This window comes from Carcharodon carcharias, chromosome 18 (genome assembly GCF_017639515.1).
Source record: "Carcharodon carcharias isolate sCarCar2 chromosome 18, sCarCar2.pri, whole genome shotgun sequence".
Lineage (NCBI taxonomy): Eukaryota > Metazoa > Chordata > Chondrichthyes > Lamniformes > Lamnidae > Carcharodon > Carcharodon carcharias.
Genome location: NC_054484.1, coordinates 27,279,346 through 27,306,802, shown reverse-complemented (window position 1 = coordinate 27,306,802; position 27,457 = coordinate 27,279,346). Strand labels below are relative to the sequence as shown.

General features: G+C 44.0%; 1 protein-coding gene across 4 annotated transcripts in view; it reads left to right on the top strand.

Annotated features, from left to right (window-relative positions):
- The window catches only part of LOC121290660 (calcipressin-1-like), a 76,540-nt gene extending 58,941 nt beyond the window's left edge, over positions 1-17,599 (top strand). Inside the window, exons 1-5 of one of the 4 annotated variants that reach the window (XM_041211403.1) lie at positions 4,355-4,541; positions 6,646-6,883; positions 11,753-11,926; positions 14,792-14,963; positions 15,781-17,599. In XM_041211403.1, coding sequence (XP_041067337.1) covers positions 6,809-6,883; positions 11,753-11,926; positions 14,792-14,963; positions 15,781-15,962 — 603 coding nt within the window. In that variant the 5' untranslated portion in view covers positions 4,355-4,541; positions 6,646-6,808 and the 3' untranslated portion in view covers positions 15,963-17,599. Of the gene's footprint in view, positions 1-4,209; positions 4,542-6,645; positions 6,884-11,752; positions 11,927-14,791; positions 14,964-15,780 lie in introns of those variants that run through there. The other 3 variants (XM_041211402.1, XM_041211401.1, XM_041211400.1) reach the window with 3 other exon arrangements.
- Positions 17,600-27,457: the final 9,858 nt, after the last annotated feature.

The window sequence follows — 27,457 nt, the reverse complement described above, 5'->3', positions numbered from 1 at the left end:
AAACTCTTATGTGGGACTTTATCAAAAGCCTTCCAAAAATCCAAATACATGACTTGATTGAAACATATAAGATCTGAGAGGACTTGACAAGGTGAATGTGGAAAGGATATTTCCTCATGTGGGAGAAGCTAGAACTAGGAGTCACCATTGCAAAATAAAGGGTCGCCCATATAGGACAGAGATGAGGATTTTTTTTTCTGAGGGTTGAGAGACTTTGGAACTCTCTTCCTCAAAAGGTGGTTGAAGCAGAGTCCTTGAATATCTTTAAGGCAGAGGTAGATAGATTCTTGATGAGCAAGGGGGTGAAAGGTTATCGGGTCTAGGCAGGAATATGAGGTCAAAATCAGATCAGCCATGATATTATTGAATGGTGGAGCAGGCTTGAGGGGCCAAGTGCTCCTAATTCATATACGATTCTGTCTCTCTATCACAAATGCCAATTTAAGACCTATACTGTTGGCTCAATGTATTCTCATTTTCAGATAAAGCAGAATACATTGTGTGCATGTGTACACACTTCAGTGATTTTTTTTTTGTTTGTTCTTGGGATGTGGGTGTTGTTGGCATGGCCAGCATTTAATGCCCATCCCAAATTGCCCTTGAGAACGTTTGCACAATGTTTTGTTGACTGCTGTGTAAAATGATGGTGAAAATGTTGCAGGTTCCTGTTACTAAAAGCTTGAAAGATTCTTGCTGCAACTGGTTTGGAGCTGAGTGGTGCAAGAAGTCCGCCTGGGGGTGGCCTCAATCATGAGCTCAGGCTCCTGTTATGCTGCATATCTTGCTGTAAAGCCAAGGTTACTTTGCAGTTAAGTGACCTGCACATTATAGTGGACTACTAATTTTGTACTTTTCTGGAGTTTGTGATCCATAATACAACAGCTGCTTTGGTTATGCATCCAAAAAGAAGTGTCAGATGTGTCCTTTGGAAATGAAGGTTACACAGCATTTTATTGAATGACTCATGATTCCTGATGACTTTAACTTGGTGCTTTGATTGTTATTGCAATGTTCTAAAAAGTAAGAAAATCCAGATGTGACTCAGTTTCTTTTTTTATTGCTCAGTATATTATGGATTATTCAAGAATACAGTTTGAAAATGAGCCAAATTCGTCATTATGTTAATGATTTTATGAAATATAATTTCTTTATCTACTTCCAGCAGCACAGTTTAGATGCTGATTCATAATTGTATGATACAGAGGCTGACATGAAGATGTGACATGATAACTTGGTTATATCCATTTAGTTCTAGGCAAAATGTATTGAGCCTTTCCACTTCATTTAAAAAAAAAGGAACCCAGTATTTATGCACATGCACCAAGAAGTAACAGGATAAGACCCACGAGTCCATCCAGGTCATTCCACACAATTGTGATGCCTTGTAGAACAGAACATGTACATTCCCCACCTGAAAGACACATGACCTCCTGAAGTAGAAAACAAATTTAAAAATCTAGGCCAACTCTTGAAAAATAATATGGAAATTTCCTGTCTGACCACCTCCCCAAGATGATCAAAAAGTCGAAGAGACCACCCTAGCTATGATTAATATTATGCAGAAACTATTTCTGCACACATGATCTCCGTCCTCACAAAAAATAGGTCCAGCTCTTGCTTGAAGCAATCCACCAAATTGGCTCCACTGCATGAGACAGCAACCTGTTCCTCAGGCTTGCTATTCTGTGGGAAAAGAACTACCTCCTAATATCTAACCTAGGTCTGGCCTCGGGTAACTTGAAACCCTCATGGTCCTCTCATATATTTAGTTGGAACAAACTGCCTACGCAACACAATTTTTTCACTTCATCACCTTATAAAACCTTGATCAAATTTGAATTTTCTTAGTATGGGTGTAAAAGCTGTAAATCATCCCACGAACGAATAAAAAAAGAGTTGCGATCCTAAACCAAAGCACCCTAAAATGGAATGAGGAAAATGTTGCTAAATTTTTTGTCTCTTCTCTCCCCTTCCCCACCCACCCCCACGCCCCAGCTGTTTTCAGCGGTTGCAGCAAATTTACCTAAAAGTTCTTGTAATTTTTTATATAGATTGAGACACTTTTTCTTGTTTTCAAATCCCTCCATGTGGCCTTGCTCCTCCCTGTCTCTGTAAACCAGCCCCACAATCCTGTGATATTTTGCGCACTCAGTCTTGGTTTCTTGTGCATCCTCGATTTTACTCACTCCACCGTTGGTGGCTTTGTCTTCAGTCACCTAGGCCCCAAACTCTGGCATTCCCTCCCTATACCTCCCTGCCTCTTTACCTCGCTTTCCACCTTACGTGTCGTTGTTATTGTTGTTGCTGCTGTTGTTGTCTTGGTTGTATTCAATGACTAGATTTGCTAATGAATGCAGTGGTTCATTAAGATTGTCAATATCTGAATTTGAGTAAATTGCAGTCCAAAAGTTTTGAGGGGAAAAAAGCTGTACACCGACGAAACATTTAAATGTCAACTGTATTTTAATCAACAAAGAAAGTAACAGTGTATGCTTCATGTAAATATTGTCACTGTGTTGTGAATGGCTGCTAAAGGTTAGTTGAGTAGCAAAGAGAGTTGTATTGACGTGACTGAAGTTTAACGTTTATTTTAACTAGTATATTGCAATCTCTATTGGAGCTCAATTTTCCAAATGTTTCGCAAATTAAATTTCATTGTGCTTAGTTTAATAAATCAAGTTCTATTTTGTATAATACTTAATGCACTAAGAGGAGGTTTTGGAAACATTATAGGACACTTGGCTGCAATAGTTATCAAAGCTGAAACAGAAACAGAAAAAGCTGGAAATTCTCAGCAGCACAGGCAGCACCTGTAGAGAGAAAAACTGAGTTAATGTTTCAGGTCAATGACCATTTATCAGAGCGAGTTTATCCAGCATTTTTTTTCAGATTTCCAGCATCCACTGTATTTTGCTTTTGTAATAACTACCAAATCTGGTTCCTGCACTAACTGAAATGGGGGAGTAGCCACTGATGTTACTTGAAGAGTGCTCCACACTTTCTTAAATGAGTCTTCACTTCAGCTTCCTTCTGTAGTGCTAGTGACCTATGGGGACGCTTTGACCTATTTTGAAATAAACCAGTTTTAAAAATCAAACCTGCTTAATGGGCAATGTCCTGTTATTTTATCACGCTACAGTCATGTTCCTTCCTCATTTTCATTCAGCATGACCTCCTTCCTTGTTTCCACAAAGTAAATGTGAGACAGATTTTCCGATTACCTTGGTTTTCCACAGAAATATGTGCGTATTTAAGTCTTCATACTTTGGTAATTGCCACATTAAATTCCCCTAGCATTTTTCCAGTCATTTTTTGTTGATAATTTCCCCATTAGTTGTCAAGAGGCACATCCTCCTATTCATATTTGTACTATGTATATCCAATCTTTCCTTCCAGACCTTTTCATTCTGGATTGTTGTCTGGAGCCTAAAATTGCTTCTAATTTAAATTGAGAATTTTTAAACTGCTGCGATTGCACAGAATTGACAGCAGAGAAGAGCCTGTCAGATTTCCTGCCTTGTTTTGTATTAAATTTGCCCAGTGTCCTCCGGCTACAATTTGTAAGGGTCACCATTGGCTTTTTTTTAACACAGAAACTAATTCTTGTTTCTCCACCATCTTGCCCCCTCCTCCTGCCCCCAAATCCCTGCTCCAAGAGTTTAGTTTTCCTTAGCCAGATTATGATATGAAGCTGGCCGGCAGTACAACTGTGGTTTTCTGCCACCCCTTGCATTCACCAGGTAAAAATTCTCTAATCACTAACTAGTGCAGTAGAACCTTTGAATGTTTTTCAGTCTCTTGGACATCTTCCAAAGAATTCCTTGAAATTTCGAAATGGAACAGGCTGTGTGTGTGCAAGGGTGCTGGCAGTTTCTTATGGTTTTGGCTGAGCCAAGGTCATTAAATTCATGAGGTGCCTGTTTTGAGTAGAAGGAAAGAGGGTTGGGGAGATTCGAGGGTGACTGGTTAATTTTCCTACTGTTCTCTTTAATATCTTCAGTTTAATGATTTATTCCAGTTACTATTTAACAGTTGTTTTAACAGTGTAAAATTTTCCATCTGATGCAAGCCATTCAAATTAAGTGCATATTGTGGGTGTTGAATGGAATTACTGCTGATGGAAACTATGTGCAGAACCAATGATAACACAGCTGCCAGGCAACATCAGCTGTTTTTTCCATCTTCCAGTGCAAAGCCAAGCTGATTAGCATAGATATCTTGACTAAGTGCTGATGTCACTACTTTCCATTCGAAGTTCATTTTGTCCTAGTTGGAACGTGCAGGTTTTGTTTAAGAATTTGCTGTCTCATACCGTAAAGCTCCTGAGGGTGAGCACAAGATTCTGTATAAATTAGAGTAGAGCGCAACAGCTTGTAATTCATAGAAGTGTCAGCAGCAGCTTGAGACTGTTTTGCTGGTTTACAAATCAGACCTGGGAGCCTTTTCCTAAATCAGCCATGCATTTCCAAAGTCTTAACTGCAATATTATTCTGATTGCCTGCTTGCCTGACACTGAAGTCTTTACTGATGTTGATGTTCGGGTAAGGAGTTGGGTTAATTCATGTCTATTTTTTAAACACTTTGAGAATGACTAACTCGTTTCAATTTATTGTCCATTTTAGGGCACTTTATCATCCTTATTGTTATTATTTAGGACATATTTAACTGGCTTGGCATATTTGAGTGTCATTAAGAATAGCATTTTGACTTGGGAAGCATGTTGTAATTTAGTTTGTGCTTGTTCGAAATTGGTATTGTGCATACCTGATATTTGTTTCCTAATACTCCCAATAGCTAATGTGGAATGAAGATCTAACTACATTTTATGATGTTCATTTGCATAGTTGTTCCTGTCCTCCGTTCCTGCTTATTTAGTATAACATATTTTGGGGGAAAGAAGATGGAACTGTGTACAAATATGGTGAATTTTATCACCTAAAGGTCATGGAAAACTAGGTAACATCTATTGCTTCTGAAATAAAGGGGAAGGGTTTCAACAGGTAGTACGGTAACCGGTGAGTGCATTGTCTCAGTGTAGTACTGAGTGAAGTACCAATATTTGTTTTATAATCAGGGAAGGAAGTCTCGGCTGTAAACTTTGTGCAGAATAATTGTCAGGACGTTTGAGGACTTAACAACTGGGGAAGGGAAAAAAATCCCAGAATTGTGAATAGCTGCATGTTATAGTTTTCCAAGGGAGAAATTCTACTTTTTGTACAAGTTCTAAATGACAGGCCTCCTTTATTATATCCCACAATTTAAAAAAAATGTACTTGAGTTAATGAGGGGATCTGTTGGTAGAAATTTATGAATGAAGTCCCCAATCTTTTCTCACATCTAATTATAACTTGAGAGTGTAGGTTATAATTGTTCACTGGCATAAACTTAATTTAAGATTTAAAGTGAGCGCCGGTTAGCATGTTTGAGCCCAATGAATACAGTTTCATACATAAGCAACATTCTGTGAATAAAATGTGCACTGGGCATTATTTGAAGTTCTTATTCATACTGCAAATGTGGTGAATCACGTGGCTCCTTTTTGATTATTATGGTGTTTGTGAAAAAAGCATTTTCCAATTGTAAATAACACGAAAAGTTTCCATGGCTAAAATATGAAGCAAAACTGAGGAAGATGCAAATAAAATGCATTACCACCAACAGCCTAGAAAAAGCTGGCTGGCAGTACAACTGCGATGTGGTTTTTCTCATGTTATGGATACCAGATAAACCACTCTGTGATCGAGATTGAGAAGAGTATTTGGCGGTTGTGGGGGTGTGGTTGGCAGTGTGATGGGAGCTTCACTCAGAAAGCTTCAGATAACTTTTATATTTTAAAACAAATGGATAAATACAAACTGTAACTGTAACATGCCTTTGAACAACTGTAGTGCTTCATGAGCACTGTTCTGACCTGACCACCTGTCATGTAGTTGCTAACACTTACTGTTTTATGCCTAGGGTTAGACCACATTATACAAAGGTCAAATAATAGCAGACAATGTTGGTCACTTCTGTGTGTGCTGCTTCACGTCAAAAGGTTCTACATGCTCTAGTATTGACTAGATGTTTAATTCTTCCCAGGTTTCAATTCAGTGACAGGTGAGATCACCTGCATAGTTAGGCCTTAATGCCTTCCTGATACCCAGAGCGCAATGTCAGCAGTATATTCTGACATGCTTATCCCTACGTTGGTGGTTGTCTGAGTAGAGTGGTCAGGCTCTTTCACACAGGCTCTTTCAGCCTTCAGTTGTAGACAGACTTTGTGCTATAGCAGAGGGACAAAGCTATAAATGCTGCTTATAATTTGAATCTGACATATTAGGACATGCAGGAGAGTTGCACTGTCAGAGGTGCCATTGTTTTGGTGAGACATTCTCCCTGGTGTCTTGGCCAATGTTTATCCCTCAATCAAGACCTAAGTACAGATATGATGCTTTGTGGATCTTTCTTGTAAGTAAGTTCGCTGCTTTCTTTCTTAAATTGCAGCAGTGATGACACTTCACAAGATACTTAATTGGCTATAAAACACTTTGGGACATTCTGCCCTAAAGTCCTGGGACTTCTTACTAAACTAAAGGTGCTCATACAACTGCAAGTTGTTGTGAAAGGCACTATATAAATGCAAGTCTTTCTTTTTACCACTAGAACGTACATGGAACTTCACTTGTCAACAAGAATTTTGCGGGAGATCAGCCGTTGTTGTAGGGAGCTGCTGTTCAGGGGGAGAAGAACAGCCACTTGTAAGCAGAGCCATCACTGAATTATTCTCAAATAGGCAGATTTGAGAAGTGACTGTAGATGGAACAAAATGAATACAGGAGACCCTGGACTAAGAAGGTTAATGGAATGCTATCCTTCATTCCGAGAGGGATTGAACATAAAAGTAAGGATGTTATGCTTCAGTTAGACAGGGCATTGGTGAGACCGCACCTCGAATACTGTGTGCAGTTTTGGTCTCCTTATTTAAGGAAGGATGTAAATGCATTGGAGGCAGTTCAAAGGTGGTTTACTAAATTGATACCTGGAACAAGTAGGTTGTCTTACGAGGAAAGGTTGGACAGACTGGGCTTGTTTCCACTGGAGTTTAGAAGAGTGAGGGGTGAGTTGATTGAAGCATACAAGATTCTGAATGGTCTTAAGGTAAATGTTGAAAGGATGTTTCCTCTTGTGGGTGAGTCGAGAACTAGGGGGCACTGTTTTAAAATTAAGAGTCACCCTTTTAGGACAGAGATGAGTTTTTTTTTCTCTGAGGGTTGTGTGACTTTGGAACTTCCTGCCTCAGGAGGTGGTGGAGGCGGGGCATTGAATATTTTTAAGGCAGTGGTAGATAGATTCTTGTTAGGCAAGGGAGTCAAAGGTTATCGGGGTTAGATGGGAATGTGGAAATCGAAACACAAGAAGATCAGCCATGATCTTATTGTATGGCGGAGCAGGCTCGAGGGGCCGAATGGTCTACTCCTGTTCCTATTTCTTATGTTCTTATGGACTAGTGAGAGAATGGGAGTGGTTAGCTGTTTAAGGAGGTGGAGCAGTAGCTTAATTCTTTTTCGCCTTACACTTTGTATTTTTAAATCTCTTGACTCTGGCCCTTAAAAAGCCGATTGTCATATTCCTCATTCCTATCTTTATATCTTCTTCCATTAGCAAATAACATTCATTAGCCTTTCTGGTAATCACAAATGCACTGCCCAAACTGAAAATGAGCAAAATACTCCTAAGGCCCTTGACGTGCATTAGCAATCAAATTTTGGCACCACACCTCAGGAGGAGATATTAGGAGAGATGACCAAAAGTTTTTTTTTAATTCTTTCTTGGGATGTGGATGTTACCGGCACAGCCAGCATTTGTTGTCCATCCCTTGACAGCTGTTAAGAGTCAATCATGTTACTTGGTCAAAGAGGTAGATTTTAAATGACAGAAGTGGGGCTCACATAATCTGCAATCTTATTATTGACTCCTACCTTGTTTCTTTTTCGGAGTGAGGGGTGTGAAATACACTTAACACCCTCTGGGGTAGAGCCTGGGTGATCTAGTACACCAGTAGTGTTCTGCTTCATATAGAACTTGCACGGCCTTAACATGAGGCATCACGTGTTTCTCCAAAGATGATGGATATCACCTGAATCTGCAAACCAATGCCGAAAGCATTCAAAGTTGGTGCTCTTTTTGTACTGCCTTCAGGTGTGCTGAGCTCACCTGGTTTGTTGGGAGAAGGGTAAAGTCTTCACTGTGACTTCCGATCAGCTGTACACGCACAATTCCAGCATATTTGGTGGTGCAGTGTTGGCCTCTGAATCCATTCTGCATTATAAATGGGACAAATTGTATGATATTATGGAAATACTTCCATTGGAAGCTTTGTGTTATACAAATGAATTATAAAGCACTTTTGTAGAATATTACCAGTGGAACCTAAATGATTCAGGAAGTGGAGGGTTGAATTTCACCAGTCTGATGTCAGTTCCTTTCAGCTAACCTTTTAATTAGCTACTGACTTGGACAAAGAATTGAAGGAAATCTATTAACCCTGACTCAGGATGGAATATTCCAATTCCTAAGTAGTCCAGGAGTGGATTTATGGTTTAATTATACTTTCAGTTGTATGTCTTTCTCTTCTCAACCCATCTTAATACAATAAAAAGACTTCCATTTTGAGAGCTTGCATTGAATTTAGCGATAAATCACTGCTGCTGATTTGATTCAGTAGTCAAAAACAATTTCAGAAATTGTCTGGACTGAGAGACACAGGTGGAGATAATGTGAATGTCATGTGGAAAGTGATTTGTGAGCTTCAGTCATACCAAATACTATACTCTTACTGAGGACGGCAAATGGTCAAAAGCATATGTGTATTGTGCATATTTTTGGATGTAAAGTTAGATGTTTTGGGAGAATTCACTTAGCTATTGGGGATGGAAAAGAGGTTCATTGCATCCCCTTTACATGTTAAATTGGTTAACATCTATGGTGGAGTAGGTTAGCCATTGTCTGAAGTGAATGGGCGCAGTGGAACGAAATGAATACGAGAGCACCTGGGCTAGTGCACTTCTGTAGTTTTTCATGAAAATAGAGATTTTGTTTTTTTAATGGAGAAATTCAAGTTGTAAATTTTATTCGCGTATGGAGGAAGCTTCAATTCGGATTAAGACCAGTCCAATTACAGGAGAGCTGTTAAAGAAGGAAATCTGACTTGGCAGCATTGGAAAGTAGTTTTATATCTAAGTATTTTACTGTTTTACGTGAACATAATATGACCCTTGCAGGAAATTGATTTGGATTTGGAGATTGGAGGGTGCCAGTACGAAACAAATGCCTTGAAATCTGACTATAATCCAGCAGAGTTTAATATTTATTGAGGAATGTGCTTTGGGCATAAACTTTTTTTTTTGAGGTATTTGAGGCATTTCTTGTGAATGATGTGGCCAGGAAAAGAACTACAAACTCCATTACTTAGCCGCTGATTCTATCCCAGTCCCTGGCCACCTCTTGAAACTGAAGCAGACTGTTCACAATCTCTGTGCAGCTCAGTTTACCACCCCATAATCCCCTCCAATAAAAGACTGCTTGTTCCACCTCAAATAATATTGCCCATCTCTGCCTCAGCCCATCTGCTGCTGAAACCCATGCTTTTGGTGTCTTGAGACATAACTATTCCAATGTCCTCCTACCTGTGCTTCCACACACTAGTAACTTGAATTCGTTGAAAACTTTTCCCACATCTTAACTTGTACCAAGCCTTGTTCACCCATAACCCCTGAGTCACATTTGCTCTTGGTTGTAGAACACTTTGATTTTAAAAGTTTCATCCATGTGTTTAAATCCCTCCCTATCTCTGTATCCTCCTTCAACCGCCCAAGAACTCTGCGTCCATCCAACTTAACACCTTGTGCATTCCCTACTTCATTCACCCCATCAATGGCAGCTGTGCCTTCAATCTTCTAGACGCCAAGCTCAGGAATCCCCTCCTTAAGTCTTTCTGCCTCTCCTTTTAAGATGTTGTGTAAAACCTACCTCTATAATTAAGCTCTTAATGACATCTGTTATGTGATTAGGAGCAGTCTTTGGCTGTTACTAGTAGAAAGGTAATTCTATTTATCCACAATTACAGACAACCTTTTAACATCCACCAACCCGACATGACCATGTTAAAACCAGATGGTTGCTATGCTTGACTTGGCTTGTCTTTGGACCTGCATAGCAGTGGAACAATTTTAAGTGCATTTACAGCTCCTTGTTTAAGCAAACTGGTATATAAGATTGCATGAATAGCCGTTGCCTCTGCATTTAACTGAGAAGTACTTGCAGGAAACGCAGCAAGACAGGTATGAGCGAAGTGAGCTAGGGCAAAACCCCATTGGAAAATGGAAGCAAATAATCAAAAGCAGAGCTGCCACTCATTGTCTTGTATTGCACTGATTCCACTGGGCTGACCAGCAGCTAGTCTCATACAGCTGGCTGTAGGCCAGATGTAAACCTTGCTGGAACTAACTGGCCTGAAGGCTGGCCCAAGAGTTTTACATTTTGGTTTAGAGCCAGGTGTGCGAGATCTGCTCTCAGGCGAACTTGGCATCATGACTGTGAATTGTTGTACTTGCTGTTAAACTGCCTTCTTGAACTGCTGCAGTCTATGTGGTGTAGGTATGGACGGCAAAGGTATGATCAGCACCGGTGTGCGTCGGAAAGAAGTCACAGTTGCTGCGTATTGCTTTTAGACTTTTCATACATGTCCAGGAAATTTTCTTTGTATATTATGTGAACTTCATGCATCTAAATATTCTATGGTTGTCAATTTGAAGGCAGAGGTAGTTTTATTTTTGGAATGATTTAAAAGATTAGTTACCTGTTTAACTTGTGCAAAACATTAAACATGTCAACGTTGCTTTGGCCCATTTTGTACTGAAGAGTTTTTTAAATGATTACTATATCTTTATGGGAAAGATAAGCTATTTGAAAGAGAGAGGTGGTATTTATATGTATTCACAAGCAGTAATAAACTTACTGTGTGTTTGGGATATGATGCTTCAATTCAAAAAGGCTGCACTTAATTATTCCTGAAGTTGTGATCTTTTTGCCAGTTATTCCGTTTTGTATGTTTCAAATTTTTATTCAATTTTTGAAACATCAAGTTGACTGTGGCACATTATGGTCAAATATCATTCTCTTGTAACTCCTTAATAAAATGATGTTATCACCAGAGTGTGCCAGTAACTCCCAAGTGCATTTGATCATGTCAATTATTGGCTGTTTAATTGAAAGCTCGGATGTTAAGGATCAATCTTGTCAGCTCTTTGACTTGCAAGAGGAAGAAAAGCCTGGAGGTCTTCATATGGTCCTGGAGTAGGTGACAGAGTCCAATACAGAGAAGCCAAAATACACTAAACAATGTTATCACTTAGGAACTCTCATCTTCCAATCAATTAGCTTGGTATCTTCTCTGCTCCTGCATTATGGCTAGTGGCAATCCAAAGGCATGGCTCTGTTTATATTTAATGGATACCACTGTTTAGGATACCACTGCCTGTTTGATGTCATTGAGCAACCTCAGAGTGAGAGTTCTGATCTTGTTCTCCACTTGAACTCAGAAAACTAATGAAAAAGATCAGAAAATCAAGGAACTCTAGAGTACTTTGATCTACAGATTTTTATGATAGTAAAGTGACACGATTATGATTCAAATCCAATGCTGAAAGCTATTAAACCTATCCTGGAACTAATTGCTTGAAATTTAACCATTGCTTGAATTTCTCTACAGGATGACTTTGAGACACTGTTCAGGGCCTATGACAAGAATGTGACCTTTCAGTTTTTTAAGAGCTTCAGGCGTGTACGGATCAACTTCAGCAACCCCATTGCAGCAACTGAGGCCAGAATTCAACTTCACGAAACTGAGTTTAATGGGAAGAAAATGAAACTATACTTCGCACAGGTATTCATTTTTACTGTCATAATTTTAAAGCAAGCTCCTTTTTTAATAAATCTGTTTACTTAAAATATATTGAAGTGCCTCCAAACTGTTTCTGTACTTCCATGAGGCCTTGAGCAATACTGAAAAAAGCATTCAACACTAAATTTTCAGTTTTATTGCACAGGATGACTTATTTGTGAGAATAGGGCTCTGCTGCCATATACAGTGGTATTCTGAGATTGGATATCACAATTATTATGGCACAGAAGGAGGCCCATTCGGCCCATCATGTCTGTGCCAGCTTCCAAATGAGCATCATGACTTAATGCTATTCTCCTGCTTTTTCCCTATACCTTTGCAAATTGTTTCTATTCAAGCAACCATCTAATGTCCCCTTGAATACCTCGATTGAACCTGCCTCCACCATACTTCCAGACAGTGCATTCCAGACTCAAACCACTCGCTTTTTCTCACATCACATTTGCTTCTTTTGCAAATCACTTTAAATTTGTGCCCTCATGTTGTGACCCTTGACGAGTGGGCACAGTTTTTCCCTATCTGTTCTTATATAGTCCCCTCATGATTTTGAACACCTCTATCAAATCTCCTCTTAGTCTCCTCCTTACCAAGGAGAACAGTCCCAATCTCTACAATCTGTCTTCATAACTCAAGTTTCTAATCCCTGGAACCATTCTTGTAAACCGCTTCGCGATCGCAATGCAATCAGATCCTTCCTAAAGTGTACACAATACTCTAAGTGAGGTCTAACTAGTGTCTATATAAACTCAGCATAACCTCCCTGCTCTTGTACTCTATGCCCCTATTAATAAAGCCCAGGATCCTGTACGCTTTATTAACTGTTCTCTCCACCTGTCCTGCCACTTTCAATGATCTATGCACATATACACCCAGGTTTCTCTGCTCTCGCACACATGTAAGAATTGTACGCCTTATTTTATATTGTCTCTCCATGTTCTTCCTACCAAAATGAATCACCTCACACTTCTCTGCAATGAACTTCACCTGCCAATGATCTGCCCACTTCACCAACTTGTCAATGTCCTTTTGAAGTTCTGTACTGTTCTCCTCATAGATTACAATTCTCCCAAGTTTTGTATCGTCTGCAAACCTAGAAACTGTCCCCTGCACACCAGGATCTAAATCATGAATATATATCAGGAAAAGCAAGGATCCCAATATCAACCATGGGGAACAAACCTTCCTCCAGCCTGAAAAATATCTATTCAACGTTACCCTCTGCATCCAATTACTTGGCCAATTTTGTATCCGTGTTGCTACTGCGCCTTTTATCCCATGACCTATGACTTTTCTTACAAACCTTCGGTGTGGCACTGTATTGAATGCCTTTTGAAAGTCCATGTACGCCACATCAACAGCAGCAATGTTTGGACTCAAAATAGAGGGAGATCTGGAGAGTCTTGGATATGAGAATTTAATGCTTCCAATCCTAAGCAAGTTCAGTCCAAATTGTCTAAAAATCAATTCAATAGCAGGAAGTGTGTTAATTGCATGCAATTTTCTGTGGTCAGCTCATTAATGCCATTGTTTATGGTGGCATGGGTATCTAAGGCCTTTTGAAGGCCAATCAGTCTATTGGGAGTGGACTGACTAGCAAATAGAGAATTGAGATGAAATTTAAAAGGATGAAAATGCTTAAAAGAAAGACGCTGCACAAATGGCCAAAAAATGTTGAACATTTGCAAAGGCTTATAAGGCATCTCAAGAAAATCTGAAGTGAAAGGGGGAAAGGAATGGACAGTCAAAAGTGACATGAAAGGAAAACAACTGTGAAGGCATGACATGGAGCCTGCGGGCGTGTGACTGAATAGCCCAGCACCTGACCCCTCAGTTCCTAAAATACTTGGACTGTATGAGGTGGTTGTGAGTAGGTGGTGGCAGATTAAAGGCTGCAGCCGGTCACTTCATATCATTTCAAGTGTCATTCCAAGTGGTGTGTTGTGACAGCAAATGGCACAGATCGCGTTAGGTCAAATGGCCTGCTCCTGCTCCTATTTAGTCTTTCTTAGATCTAACCTGAAACCTGTGAAACTCGTTCCCCACAGTTGCCATGTCTGTGCCAGGGACACCAGGTATTGTTGCCAACATAATGGCAGATGAGGCCAATGACTTGGTTCACTTTAACATTCAGTGCCAGTCGAAAGTGTGAAATACCTGTGAGTGACAAATATCTTCTGACAAATATCCAGCATTGTGGTTAGTTAGGTCTTTTATATATCACATTCATGCCATCAAGTCTGCATCAGTGCCACCTACAACAATCTTATTGTGGGTAAGTGCAGTGAGTTGACAGCACCTTCCAAACCTGCGACCTCAACCACCAAGAAGAACAAGGGCAGCAGATGCATAGAAAAACCACCGCCTGCAAGTTCCCCCCCAAGCCGCACACCATCCTGGCTTAACTATATTGCCATTTTTTCACTGTCACTGGGTCAAAGTCCTGGAGCTCCCTTCCTTATAGCACTATGGGTGTACCTACAGCACTTTGACTGCAACGGTTCAAGATGGCGGCTCACCACCACCTCCTTGAGGGCAATTAGGGATGCACAATAAATGCTAGCCTAGTCAGTGATGCCCACATCCCATGAAAGAATTTTAAAAATCCAGGCTTTGAAAAAGGTGCAACATGACCCATTTCAGACTCACATCCAGTCAATAATATCCACTCTGTCTGAAAATTTATTGCTGATCAAAAATATACTCTTGGGTGTCTGAAATGGAAAAGTGTCCTTTTCTTAAGTGTGATTTAACTTTGTGCACAAAATTAACACAGCAATTTTCAATCAAAATATAACTTTAAAAAAACTTACAGTATTTTTTAAATGAGTGATTTTTTTCTTTCTCTAGATCCAGAACAAAACTTTCAGTAAAGGTAACCCACACCTGGCTCCACCACATCCAGAAAAGCAGTTCCTCATTTCTCCACCAGCATCCCCTCCTGTTGGCTGGAAGCAAGCTGAAGATGCCACTCCGGTTATAAACTATGACCTGCTATATGCAATATCTAAGCTGGGCCCAGGTAATCACAACACATGCTTGTTCGTAGTTCAATAGGGCTTAATTCTTTCTTCCGCTTTCTCTCACACCACCCCCCCCCCCCGCCCCCAACCACCACCACCCACCGCAATGCATTTTTCTCATGCAAGATTGAAGCATATAGAAACATCAAGATTCTCTGCAAGTACATGAATGCTCTCTAAAATTGTGAGCATTTTGACGTAAACTCATCTACTGTCCCAAAGGGACGTTTCCTAATTGAGTTGGCTGAGATGCCTTGAAATGCGATTCTGGTGATAGGGATGTTTAAAGGGCAAGTCAACCCAGGCTGCTGTTGTGTGACGTCCAGAGGTTGGATACAGAATAGTGCTGGTCTGGAAATGGATCAGTTGTCGGGAAGGTGAGCTGATTTAAAAAAAAAATGGACTGTAAGGAAAGGAAGAAAATAGAATTAAACTGGATGAAATATATTCAAAAGGTGTGGTGACTGTTAAACCACGAGGAATATAATTTTTAAATTGCTGAGCTAAGATGACGAGACTAAGTACCAGGGCACACCAAGATTGAAAGAGGTAAGAGGGAAGGTTAGTTAAAACAAGAAACAATATCGTGTGCCACAAATTTGGGATTTAAAAGCTTGTAGATGTAAGAGGAAAGGTCTAAGGACAATGCATTCTCTGTTTTTTTAATTCTTGGAAAGAATAACTTGTTATAAGCGATGATCCAATGTGTGCCTGTCAACACATGTGGATGTCACAATATATAATAACTCTTGTATCAAATGTAAGGAGATTTTTTTTTTGTTGTTGCTAAGATCCACTTTTTTATATTCTGTACAGGGGAGAAATACGAACTGCATGCAGGTACCGACACCACACCCAGCGTTGTCGTTCATGTCTGTGAAAGTGATCCAGAACTGGAGCAGGAACAAGAGGAAGAGGAAGGGAAAAATCGACCTAAACCAAAAATCATTCAAACAAGACGGCCAGATTATACTGCCAGCCATTCTAAGCAAAAGTGAACTTTACCACTTTTTTATTTGCATTTGGACTCCTCATGCAGAGAGCGATCACACTACTGAGTTATAATGGGGATACTGGACAGCAAGCAATGTAACTAGTGCAAATGATTGAGTCCCAAGTATATAACTGTATGTGTACTGATTGGCAGAAAGAATGTGGGAAATTTGTACTGTATAAATTGTTATTTTCTGCTGCAAGCCTGCATATTAAATTGCAAAGATATTAATGAGGACAGCCAGATAGAGCAACAGAGTAATAATGGTCCACATGAAAATGCTGTGGTTGGCACTGAACAATTTTTGTTAGTTGTCTGTTCTACCATTTTAGATGTCTTTGAATGTTTGGAATGACTTGTTTCCTCACGGTTTTACTTCATTTGCATATTATTGCAAAATTGCAGTTAATCATGTGGTGTTTAGTGGCCTGCTATGATATTTAAGGTAGTCCTTTCCAGCAGAGCCGGCACTTATGGAATTTTGGTATATTCAAGACTTAAACAGGGAAGTGAACTTAATTGCAAACAGTAGATCTTGTGCACGTTCATTCAACCACTTATCAGGATCAGTTTAAGTATCTTTTTACTTTGAAGCTTTTATCAGTACAGTTACATAAAGCATTATCTTTTATCAAGTGTATCACAAAAGGGTGTGTTGATGATTGACACACACTCTTGTGCTTTATCTTTCTGCATATCTTCTGCAACATAGCTACCTGTCTCCATGCGCTGAAACTAACCGTATATACTAAAGCACAGGTTATTGTGTTGAAAACTTAAAAATTCACTAACTAGCACAAGTCATGTGAGCTGTGTTACAATGTGCTTCACGATGTATCATGCATGATCAATTCCACTTTAGTTTGTCGTTTAATGTTCGAGTTGGACTTAGGTACTTAAGCCCATTGCATTTTGTTTCTTCTGACTGGTTTACTTTTACAATGGAGGACTGCAGTGCTGTGTACTATCAGAATGATTAATGTTGCTATTATTGGAATGGTGTTTGCACTTCATAATCCAGAATGAAGGCTAGCTCCTGGAGGTGGTTATTGTATGGAATGGAGTGAAATTTGAACTAAAAAGCTCCCTGGGTTTGGTCATCCTTTTTTTATTTTCTTCCCAAACCACTCCGCCTGCCAATTTTACTTTTGAACTAGACAGCAGGTTGGGAGTAAAACGGGGCTGAGTCACATGGCTTTATATATAAGAGTAGAAAAGGAAAATGTTTTCTGTGCATTCAAGGGTACAAGACCTGTTATTTAGGAAAGGAGAGAAGCAGGGATAAGACTTGTTAATGATGAGTTACTGTAACCACAACCCTAATCCAATTCCATATGTACCACTACACTTTAATATGTTATCCTAGGCTGAACTATTGGTTACTTGAGCTACCCATTGATTATTTGTTAACGTGACTACCTTGGGTAAATGTGGAAGTAAAAAATTACCGATTTGTAATGTCTCGTCACAGTATACTTACCTGTGTATGATGTTAGAACCTTTCAAGCTGTAAGTCTAGAAGTGTATTATCAGTAAACTATTAAATTATTGAATTGTGCTGTACATATTGTTCATATTTGTACAGATTGGAATAATTGGGCAAATGTGGGATGTTTACAAATAAATACATTTGCTTTAAAAGACCTTGTTAGCATTTTTTGGATCAACACTTCCCTCAAAATAAAAATATTGAACGTTAGTGAATCCATGGCCAGTCCTTACCAGGATGGTTATTAAGAAAGTGACCTAGTTTTTGTAAGCTCTAGCTGCTTGTTAGTACCACAGGCAGAACCAAAGTCAGAGTTAGTTTTAAAGGTAGGTATGCCTGTAAATCTATTTATCACTCTATGAACCAGTGAATCACATTGGTTGAACTTTCCTCCTTTGTACTACATTTTCACTCAACTTTGGTACATGTCCTATTAAAAAGAAAATAAAGTTGCTTTTCACATCCTGCTGGATTTTGATTTTTTTTACCTCCAAGCTCATCAAGCTGTAGTTATGTTGAAAGAAATCTTAGGATATTGTATATAGTTATTGTGGATAGCAAAACACTCAAGTCACCCCACCCACCATTGTTCCCTCAGAATCTGCCACTGAATAAGCAATTACCATCCTTCTCCAATTCCCTCCAGAATGTCCGTTCACTCTTAAACAAGGATGTTGTTGTTTACAACCTTGTGAATTATTACAATTGACAGAAAATCAATTCATGGATGACACTTTATTCCTTACTGAAGCAAACTTCCTGGTTATTTTTACCATCATCTGCCTTGCTATAAGCAGTGGGGCTAGTGGGGTTGCTTGAAACATCAAATCACAGCTTGGATTCTCCCCTTATTCCTGATAACCTTCTCTTGAGAACATTTTGCCCCAACCTTTCTCAGTCTCCCCTAAAATCCTAATTTTTTTTATGACCCTGCCTTCCTGTCTCAGCCACTTCATGGACAGACTCCTTGCCCATTAGTGGTTTGAATCCCTATCTCAGCTTTCCCTCTGATTTCACTGTCAGCTTTTACTCTTTCAACCCATCTGCCAATATAAGCCCTCCTGTCATATTCACACTTACCTACTTCAACCTTGTTGTCTCAAATTGCCTCTCTCCTGCCATGATCGTGATCACAGATAAGGCCTTCTACAAATATTCCTTTGTATCCCATACCACCCACTTCCCTCTTCCAACCCCACATCCTTTTGCATCTGCCCATGGAATAAATTCTCCTGCAAGTGGCTTACGACTACAATTGCAGATCGCTCTACCCTGTGGTTGACTAATCTTCACCTTTGATCTCCTTGTTCTAAGTAAAGCCATTATTTCCTCCCACCCTGGTTGTTACCCCTCCCAGTATAGCACCATCTTCATGCTATAAAGTCCAGGAGTTAAGCGTATCTAGCTCAAAACTGTTCTACGAAACATCAAATACCCCATCAGGTTGGACCACTATCAGGCCTTGCTGCTCTCTGCTAAAACCAATCACTGTTACAGCATCATCCTGGAAAGCAAAGATGAACTTTGGCTTTTTTTATGCACTACAAAGCAATCTCTTTAAAACCCCACCCTCTGCACTTAACTTGAACAAAAGTGCATGGACTTCCTTGATTCTTAAATTGAAACCATCTTTTTCATTTCCCTGTCTGTTAAACACCAAGCCTCTCCCAAGGTTCCCCCACTCTAACCCTTAGAAACATAGAACCATAGAAAAGTTTCAGCACAGCAGGAGGCCATTCAACCCATCTTGTCCATGCCAGCCCGAGGACACCCAGGTGCCCTTTCTAATCCCACCTTACTGCGCCTGGCCCATAGCCCTGCAGCTTACAGCACTTTAGGTGCAGATCCAGGTACTTTTTAAAAGAGTTTAGTTTCTGCCTCTACCACCAACTTGGGCAGCGAATTCCAGACACCCACTACCCTCTGAGTAAAAAAGTTCTTCCTCTTGTCCTCCCTATACCTTCTGCCACTTACCTTGAATCTATGTCCCCTGGTTCTAGAATTCACCATCAAGGGAAACAATTTTATCCTGTCCACTCTATCTGTTCCCCTCATAATTTTGTACATCTCAATCAAGTCACCTCAGCCTTCTTTGCTCTAAGGAAAATAACCTCAATCTATCCAATCTCTCCTCGTAGCTACACTTTTCTAACCCTGGCAACATTCTTGTAAACCTCCTCTGCACTCTCTCCAGAGCTATTACATCCTTCCTGTAATGTGGTGACCTTAACAATCTATTTTTTCTAGTTACTATCCTAACACGCCTCATGCCCTTAGCTCATAAAACCTGTCTTCCACTCCCTTGAACACACTCCAATTAAACTACTGACCAACTTCCTTTCCTGGCCCCCCATGCAATTTAATTATGAGAGGGAAGGGTTTGAAGAGGCACGTGCATTTGGACCTACCCAGGATTTATATTTATAGACCACCTCACATACCTGGATGTGGCTGAGGAAACCTATATTTGTTGCTGCTAAACCCCAAAGACAGTACTGAAAATTTGTGGCAGCTTTTACACAATGACCACATCTAGTTGAACATAAAATCCTCCCATAAAACTGTTACCACAGCATAATATTTTCAGGCTATCGGATCCTTCCAAGTCACCTCAACGTACAGTGTACACACCAGTCAAATGAGTGACAAGTATTACTTTTGGAGGTGAAAAACCATTACCTGTATAAAATGGATTCCTGTGCTACTGGAAAATGAAGACATGGGCCAGGATTTTCTGTGCCCACCACTATTGGGCATGTTTGATGGTGTGAGAGGACAATGTGGCATGATCAGTTTCACAACGTGAAACCAGTTTGCAATCATCTGCTCAACCTGCCAATGGTGGGCTGTGTTTCTTGCCATTGGACATTGGGAACCTCATTGTAAAGCATCAGCATATTATTAGGCCAGCCTGTCGGAATTGTTTCCTTCCCCCACCTCCCCCACCATCCTTTGTGGGATCATCCGCCCACATTGGCAGGAAAACACGCCAACATGTTTCAAAACAGCATGTAAAAGGAGAGCACTTGGAGGGTGCACTTTGAGGGGAACTCTGAGGTGAGTACGCAGTAACGTTGCGCAGTGCTCGCCAGGGTCACCTGTTGAACTTGGAGCTTGAGTGCCTTCGGGTGGAGGGGTAAGGGCAGCTCTGTGGTTGAGGTGACCTGGAGTGGGGTTGGGAGTGCGGCTAGGGCTGCCAGCGGTTGAAGGTAGCGCACAAGCATTGGTGGTAGGCGAGGGAGGTGGCTGCGCATTAGGGACACCTTGTATAAAGTGACCATTCCTCTGCAACTGAGACAGTTCAGGCGGAGCCATTGAAATGATTGGGGGCGGGCTTCTAGCTTGTCTACCCACTACGGCAATGCAGAGGCATCAAAGTGCCACCAAGTGCTCCAGGGCTTTTCACCCCCCGGGCACAGACAGCAAACTAATGAGTGTTTTAGTGGACTACAGAGCAGTTGGACGACTGGGCAAGTTGTACAATCTCCTTGCTAAAGCTGGCCATGCAGCAGTCACTGATGGAGGCGCTCAGAACCCCTTGCGATGTCAGCATCCCTGCTTGGACCAGTCTTCCTGATGGCTCAAGCTAACAGCGCAGCCTTGCAGTGAGGATTAGGAAAATGCCTGAGCCTGAGCTGAGCAATGGGCAAAGCTGCCGCCAATCGGTCGGGTGGATTGGGGCAGAGATGGGTGGGGTTTCGGACAGCCATGCAGCGCACCAATCTCTGGCCATTCAAATGGTGGCCAGCACTCTCCGCAATGCGTTAAGGGGCCTTCACACTTAGTCAGGACAGGTTCTTAGTACACCCATGCAAACCCATGTGTCTCTCTTTCATCCTGCAGGAAGAGTACATCAGAATCATGGAGACTGGTATCCTAGCTGTATGCCTCGTGGCACACAGAACGTGAAGGGGAAAGCGACTGAGGTTCCAGGCTGCGCAGAGGAAGGAGCAGCAACCTCAGCAAGAAGGGGTGGCTGGGGTTCTTGCTCATGCAGCGAGGTGTCGCTGGTTGGTGCCTTAGTGATACCCAGGGTCTATAGACACTGCCTTTCATCCTTGTCGAGAGCCAGTGTCGCCAAAGACTGCCCATGTCTACGGAACTGTTCAGTCACATCTACCACCTGATGCAGGATTTGGCGCCATGGGGACATGGTGGGCATCTACTGCCAGTGGCTGTGAAAGTGACAGCAGCGCTCAATTTCTACACCAGTGGCTCCTTTCAGGGTTCCACAGATGACCTCTGTGGGATGTCACAAGCCTCCACCCACAAATGCATCTGTGAGCTCACGGACGCCATCTTCGCGAGGGCACACAACTTTGTGCATTTCACTGGGACCAGGAAAGCCAGGATGCAAGAGCAATTGGATTCGCCCAGATCTCGGGATTCCCACAGGTTCAGGGTGCCATCGACTGCGCTTAGATCTCCGTCACAACACACGGTCAACTACATCAATCGCAATGGCTTCCATTCGCTGAATGTACAGCTAGTGCATGACCACCAGAAACGCATCCTCCAGGTGTGCATGGTTTCCATGGAGTGTGCACGACTCCTACACCTTCAGTCAGTCACAGATCCCTGATCCCAGGATCCACAGAAGCTGCAGGGCTGGATCCTCGGGGACATGGGCTACCCGCAGAGGACGTGGCTGATGACACCCGTGTGGCGGCTTCAGACTGCAGCAGAGCGAAGGTATGATGAGGCTCATGCAGCAGCTCGCAACTTGGTGGAGCAGACCATCGGGGTGCTGAAGATAAGGTTCCGGTGCCTGGACCGATCTGGTAGAGCCCTGCAATACAGTCCACAGAGGGTCACCTGCTGCACCCTTTACAACCTGGCGCTGCAACAGGGAGAGAAGCTGACGGAGGAGGAGATTGTGGAGCTGGAGGCCTCCTTGCATGAGGAGGACGCTGACAGAGATCAGGGTGAGGAGGTCCTCGCAGGCGGCAATGACAGGTTGAGGCCCTCGCACTGGCCAGACAGGCAGGTGCACTCGGGAGGCCCTCATAGCTGCCAGATTTACGGAGGATGATGACGGCATGCAGTGAGTGACACCATAGATCCTCACATTGCATCTGTAAACGTTTGACTCCAGTCTGGCTTATGTTAGTACACATACCCAGTGTGAGAATGCTCCTGTCATGGAGATGCAGTGGAGGTCCTAATAGTCACTCGAGTCCAAGAGGATGATCACGACATGCAGTGAGGACACTCCATAAATCTTCATATGTCCAACCTCTTTCTGGCCGAGTACAGCTCGCCTGCGCTCTGTGATCAGGGTCATATATAGAGACACAGCCATGAAACTTTAAAAGCACCTGATCCTTTGTCAGCCTTCAGCACCTGACCCCTTCAGGAGCACAGCGTCACTGGTCACAGATGCCGAAGAGATGGAGTCAACCCCACCTTAAAGGTGCTGAGAGCAGACAGAGAGAATGATGGAACTCTGTGACACCTGCCCACGACATTCTGACAGCAATGACCAGCACCATCGAGGTGCAGGCATCAGTAACATGTCCAGGGAATCTGAGGCTGGACCATCACTTTGCTTGGAAGGCTGCACAAAGCACAAGGAAGAGGCCCTGGACTGAGAAACCTGCCTTTATCAGAACTAGGAGCCATAGGCAGGGAGACATTCTTAGGAGTTTATTGAGAATAGTGAATAGTATGCATATGTAATTAACACCCGTGCCCAGGCTGTGCAACTACATCTTAACAGAACTCGAAAGAGTTACATCTTAATGGAGAGCTTGGCCTAAATAGCCAAGTGGTTATAGTACTGGGTTTGTAACCCCAAGATCAAGAGTTCAAATCTCACAATGGTAAACTATGTAACTTCATCTGAAACAGATGGAAACGGGTTTGTACTCGAAAGAGTTACATCTTAACGGAACTTGAAAGAGTTACATCTTAATGTGAGAGCTTGGCCTAAATAGCCAAGTGGTTATGGTACTGGGTTTGTAACCCCAAGATCAAGAGTTCAAATCTCACAATGGCAAACTATGAAACAATGTAACTTCATCTGAAACAGATGGAAATGTGTTGAGCTTGACCTAAATAGCCAAGTGGTTACGATACTGGGTTTGTAACCCCAAGATCAAGAGTTCAAATCTCACAATGGCAAACTATGAAAGAATGCAACTTCATCTGAAACAGATGGAAATGGGTTTGTACTCGAAAGACTTACAGAGTACACAGGTGTCTCTGGGGAAAGGGCAGGGGAGTGGGCTTAGTTGAATTGCTCTTTGGCTTGGCCTAAATAGCCAAGTGGTTATGGTACTGGGCTTGTAACCCCAAGATCCGGAGTTCAAATCTCACAATGGCAAGCTATGAAACAATGTAACTTCATCTGAAAAAACAGATGGAAACATGTTTGTACTCAAAAGAGTTACTCCCACCCAATTTTCCGCACAGCGCAGGTTCCAGAACTTCTCGGTCCTCAGGGACGGGAAGTATGCGTTGTGCTTCCTGCAAGAAACCCATACCGTTCCGGGAGACGAAGCCACGTGGCTCCTGGAGTGGCGAGGGGGGGTCTACATGAGTCACCTAGCCTCCAATTCTGGCGGGGTAGCTATCTTGTTGGCCCCGCATTTTCAACCGGAGATCTTGGGGGTCAAGGAGCCGGTGCCAGGCCGGTTGCTGCACCTGACTGTGCGTCTGGGGGGGGGCGGTGCTTCACTTTGTGAATGTGTACGCTCCCCTGGGCACGCAGCAGCAAGCGAGCTTCTTTGAAGAAGTGTCCACTCATCTCAGCTCCATCGACGCTGGCGAGTGCATCGTCTTCGGGGGGGATTTCAATTGCACCCTCGGGGTCCGGGACCGTCACGGTACCCCGCACTGCACGCGAGGTGTGAGTAGGTTGAGGGACCTGGTCAGGTCCTTCGACTTAGTGGACGTCTGGCGAAATCTCCATCCTGACTCCAGCGTGTTCACCTTTGTGTCACCTGGAGTCGGAGCGTCCAGACTCGACCGCCTTTACGTTTCGAAGGCGTACGTGTCCTGCGTTCCGGCTGCTTCTATACAGCAGGTTCCGTGCACGGACCACCATCTGGTGTGGGCGGAGCTCACTTCGTTCTGCGCTCGGACGGGGTCCGCGTACTGGCATTTTAATAACCTGTTGTTGGAAGACCAGCGGTTCCTGGACTCGTTCCGTCGCTTCTGGGCCGGCTGGAGAAGGAAGCGGGGAGGCTTCCCCTCCTTGAGGCTATGGTGGGACGTGGGCAAGACTCACGTCCGAGTTTTCTGTCAAGAGTACGCGAAGGGGTCGACAATGAGACGCAAATCCAGGGTCGAGGAGTTGGAGAAGGAGGTGCTCGACCTGGAGGCACGTCTCCGTCAGCCCGACGCAGACCCGGCCCTGCGGTCGGTGTACGATGAGAAGAAGGGCGCGCTGCGGGACCTGCAACTGGTCGGGTCTCGGGGCGCGTTCGTGAGGTCGCGGATCTGTTTCCTTAAGGAGATGGACCGTGGCTCTCCCTTCTTCTACTCACTGGATAAAAGGCACGGGGTCCGTAAGCAGCTCTTTACGCTGCTGGCCGACGACGGATCCCTTGTCTCGGATCCGGAGGGCATCAGGGCCATTGCCCAAGATTACTACACTGCCCTGTTCTCTCCGGATCCGTCCAGTGAGGAAGCTTGCAGAGTTTTGTGGGAGGACCTGCCGCAAGTCGGCCCGGAGTGCGCCGGAAAGCTCGACTCCCCTATAAGTCTGGGGGAGCTGACCGGCGCACTCGACGGTCTTTCTAGGGGCAAAACCCCGGGACTAGACGGGCTGACCGTGGAGTTCTTCAGGGCGTTCTGGGACGTCTTGGGGAGCGACTTCGCGGGGGTCCTGGGGGAGAGCATTGCTACCGGGGAGATGCCCCTTTCGTGGCGCAGGGCCGTGATTGCCCTGCTGCCGAAGAAGGGGGATCTCCGCCTTCTTAAAAACTGGCGCCCGGTCTCTCTCCTCAGCACGGACTACAAAATCTTCGCCCGAGCCATGTCTTCTCGGCTCGGCACCGTGCTGGACCACATGATCCACCCTGACCAGTCCTACACCGTCCCGGACCGAACCATTTATGATAACATCCATCTGGTCCGGGACATCATCCACCATTCCCAGAGGGCTGGTCTGTCGAGCGCCTTCCTGTCTCTCGATCAGGAGAAGGCGTTCGACAGGGTGGATCACGAATACTTACTCGGAACTCTGCGAGCTTTCGGGTTCGGGACGCATTTTGTCGCCCGGATCCGACTTCTGTACACCGCCGTGGAGTGTCTAGTGAAGGTTAACGGGTCCCTGACGGCGCCCCTTCGCTTTGGGAGAGGGGTACGTCAGGGCTGCCCCCTGTCTGGCCAGTTGTATTCTATTTGCGTGGAGCCTTTCCTGCGCCTCTTGCGGAGGAGGTTGTCGGGATTGGTTCTGCGCGGGCCGGGCATCGGGGTGGTCCTTTCGGCTTACGCCGATGACGTGCTCCTTATGTTTAGTGACCCGGCTGACCTGTGGAGGATGCGCGAGTGCCAGGAGGTCTACTCTGCCGCTTCTTCTGCCAGGATCAACTGGGGTAAATGTTCTGGACTCCTGGTCGGTCAGTGGCAGATGGATCCCCTACCCAAGGAGCTCAGGCCTTTCACCTGGAGCAGGACCAGCCTCCTCTACCTGGGGGTCCATCTCTGCCCCGCTGAGGAATCCTGGCCGGCAAACTGGCAGGAACTGGAGACGAAAGTCACCGCTCGCCTGCGGCGCTGGACAGGACTGCTCCGAGTGCTATCTTACCGAGGTCGAGTTCTGGTCATAAACCAGCTGATCGCCGCCATGTTGTAGTATCGGCTGGTCACTTTGACCCCTCCCCCGGACTTTGTCACAAGAATCCAGAGATTGTTAGTCGACTTCTTCTGGGACAAAAGATTGCACTGGGTCGCTGCCGAGGTTCTGAGTCTCCCGCTTAGGGAGGGTGGTCAGGCACTAGTGTGCCTACGCACACAGGTGTCGACTTTCCGCCTTCAGACCCTGCAGCGATACCTCTACGTCGAGCCTCCTCCTAGTTGGTGTGCACTGACGACGTATTTCTTCCGTCAGGTGCACGGCCTGAATTATGACGTGCAACTCCTGTTTATAGAACAGCTGGGCCTCGGTGGCTCCTTGCAGGCGTTGCCCGTCTTTTACCAGGACCTGATCAAAGTCTGGAAAGTGGTCGCCTCGCGACGCAGCTCTCCCCCGTCAGGAGTAGCGGCTATCGTCAGAGAGCCGCTGCTCAGGAATCCGCCCCTCCGTCCTTTTCAGTGGTTGGCGGAGAGGAGGGCTGTGGCTGCAGGGGTGACCAGGATCGGGGACGTGCTGGGTGGCGGAGGACTGGGCTGGATGCTCCCGCAGGAGTTGGCGTGACGCGCGTCTGTGGGTGTCCAGGTCGCAGCCGATGCCATCCAAGACCTGAGAACGGTCGTGCTCGGACCCGACGTTATTTTGGGTCTTGAGGTGGCCCAGGTGCGCGGTGGTCTTCCGTCTGAGCGTTCCCCTGTTCGGACGGAATTCCACATTGGCCCCAAGCCCCGAACCCTCCCTCAGGTGCTGGTGCCCCGCAATATGAGCCGCCTCGGGGACATGCGCTCTGTGCCTTTTGGCACGGCAAAGAGGGGCTTTTTGTACGGACTGCTGCTGCACACCTTCCATTTTCTCGCCCTTGTCCGTCGACCGGACACGCCCTGGCGTGCCTTGTTGCCGTCCGGCGGCGGAGGCCCCCGATGGGAGGCCCTCTACGGAGGTGTCCTCCCCCTTTCTATCGGGGACCTGGGTTGGAGGGTGTTGCATGCAGCAGTCCCTTATAATAAGAGGATGCATAGGTTCACGGACTCTCAGGACACATGCCCTTTTTGCGGTCTTCTGGAGTCCGTGGACCATGTATACATAGGGTGTTGTAGGCTGCACTCCCTTTTTAGTTATTTGAAAAACCTTTTATTGATGTTTTGATTGCACTTCAGCCCCACGCTCCTGATCTATGGGCACCCGGTGTGGAAGGGGGTCGGGAAGGAGG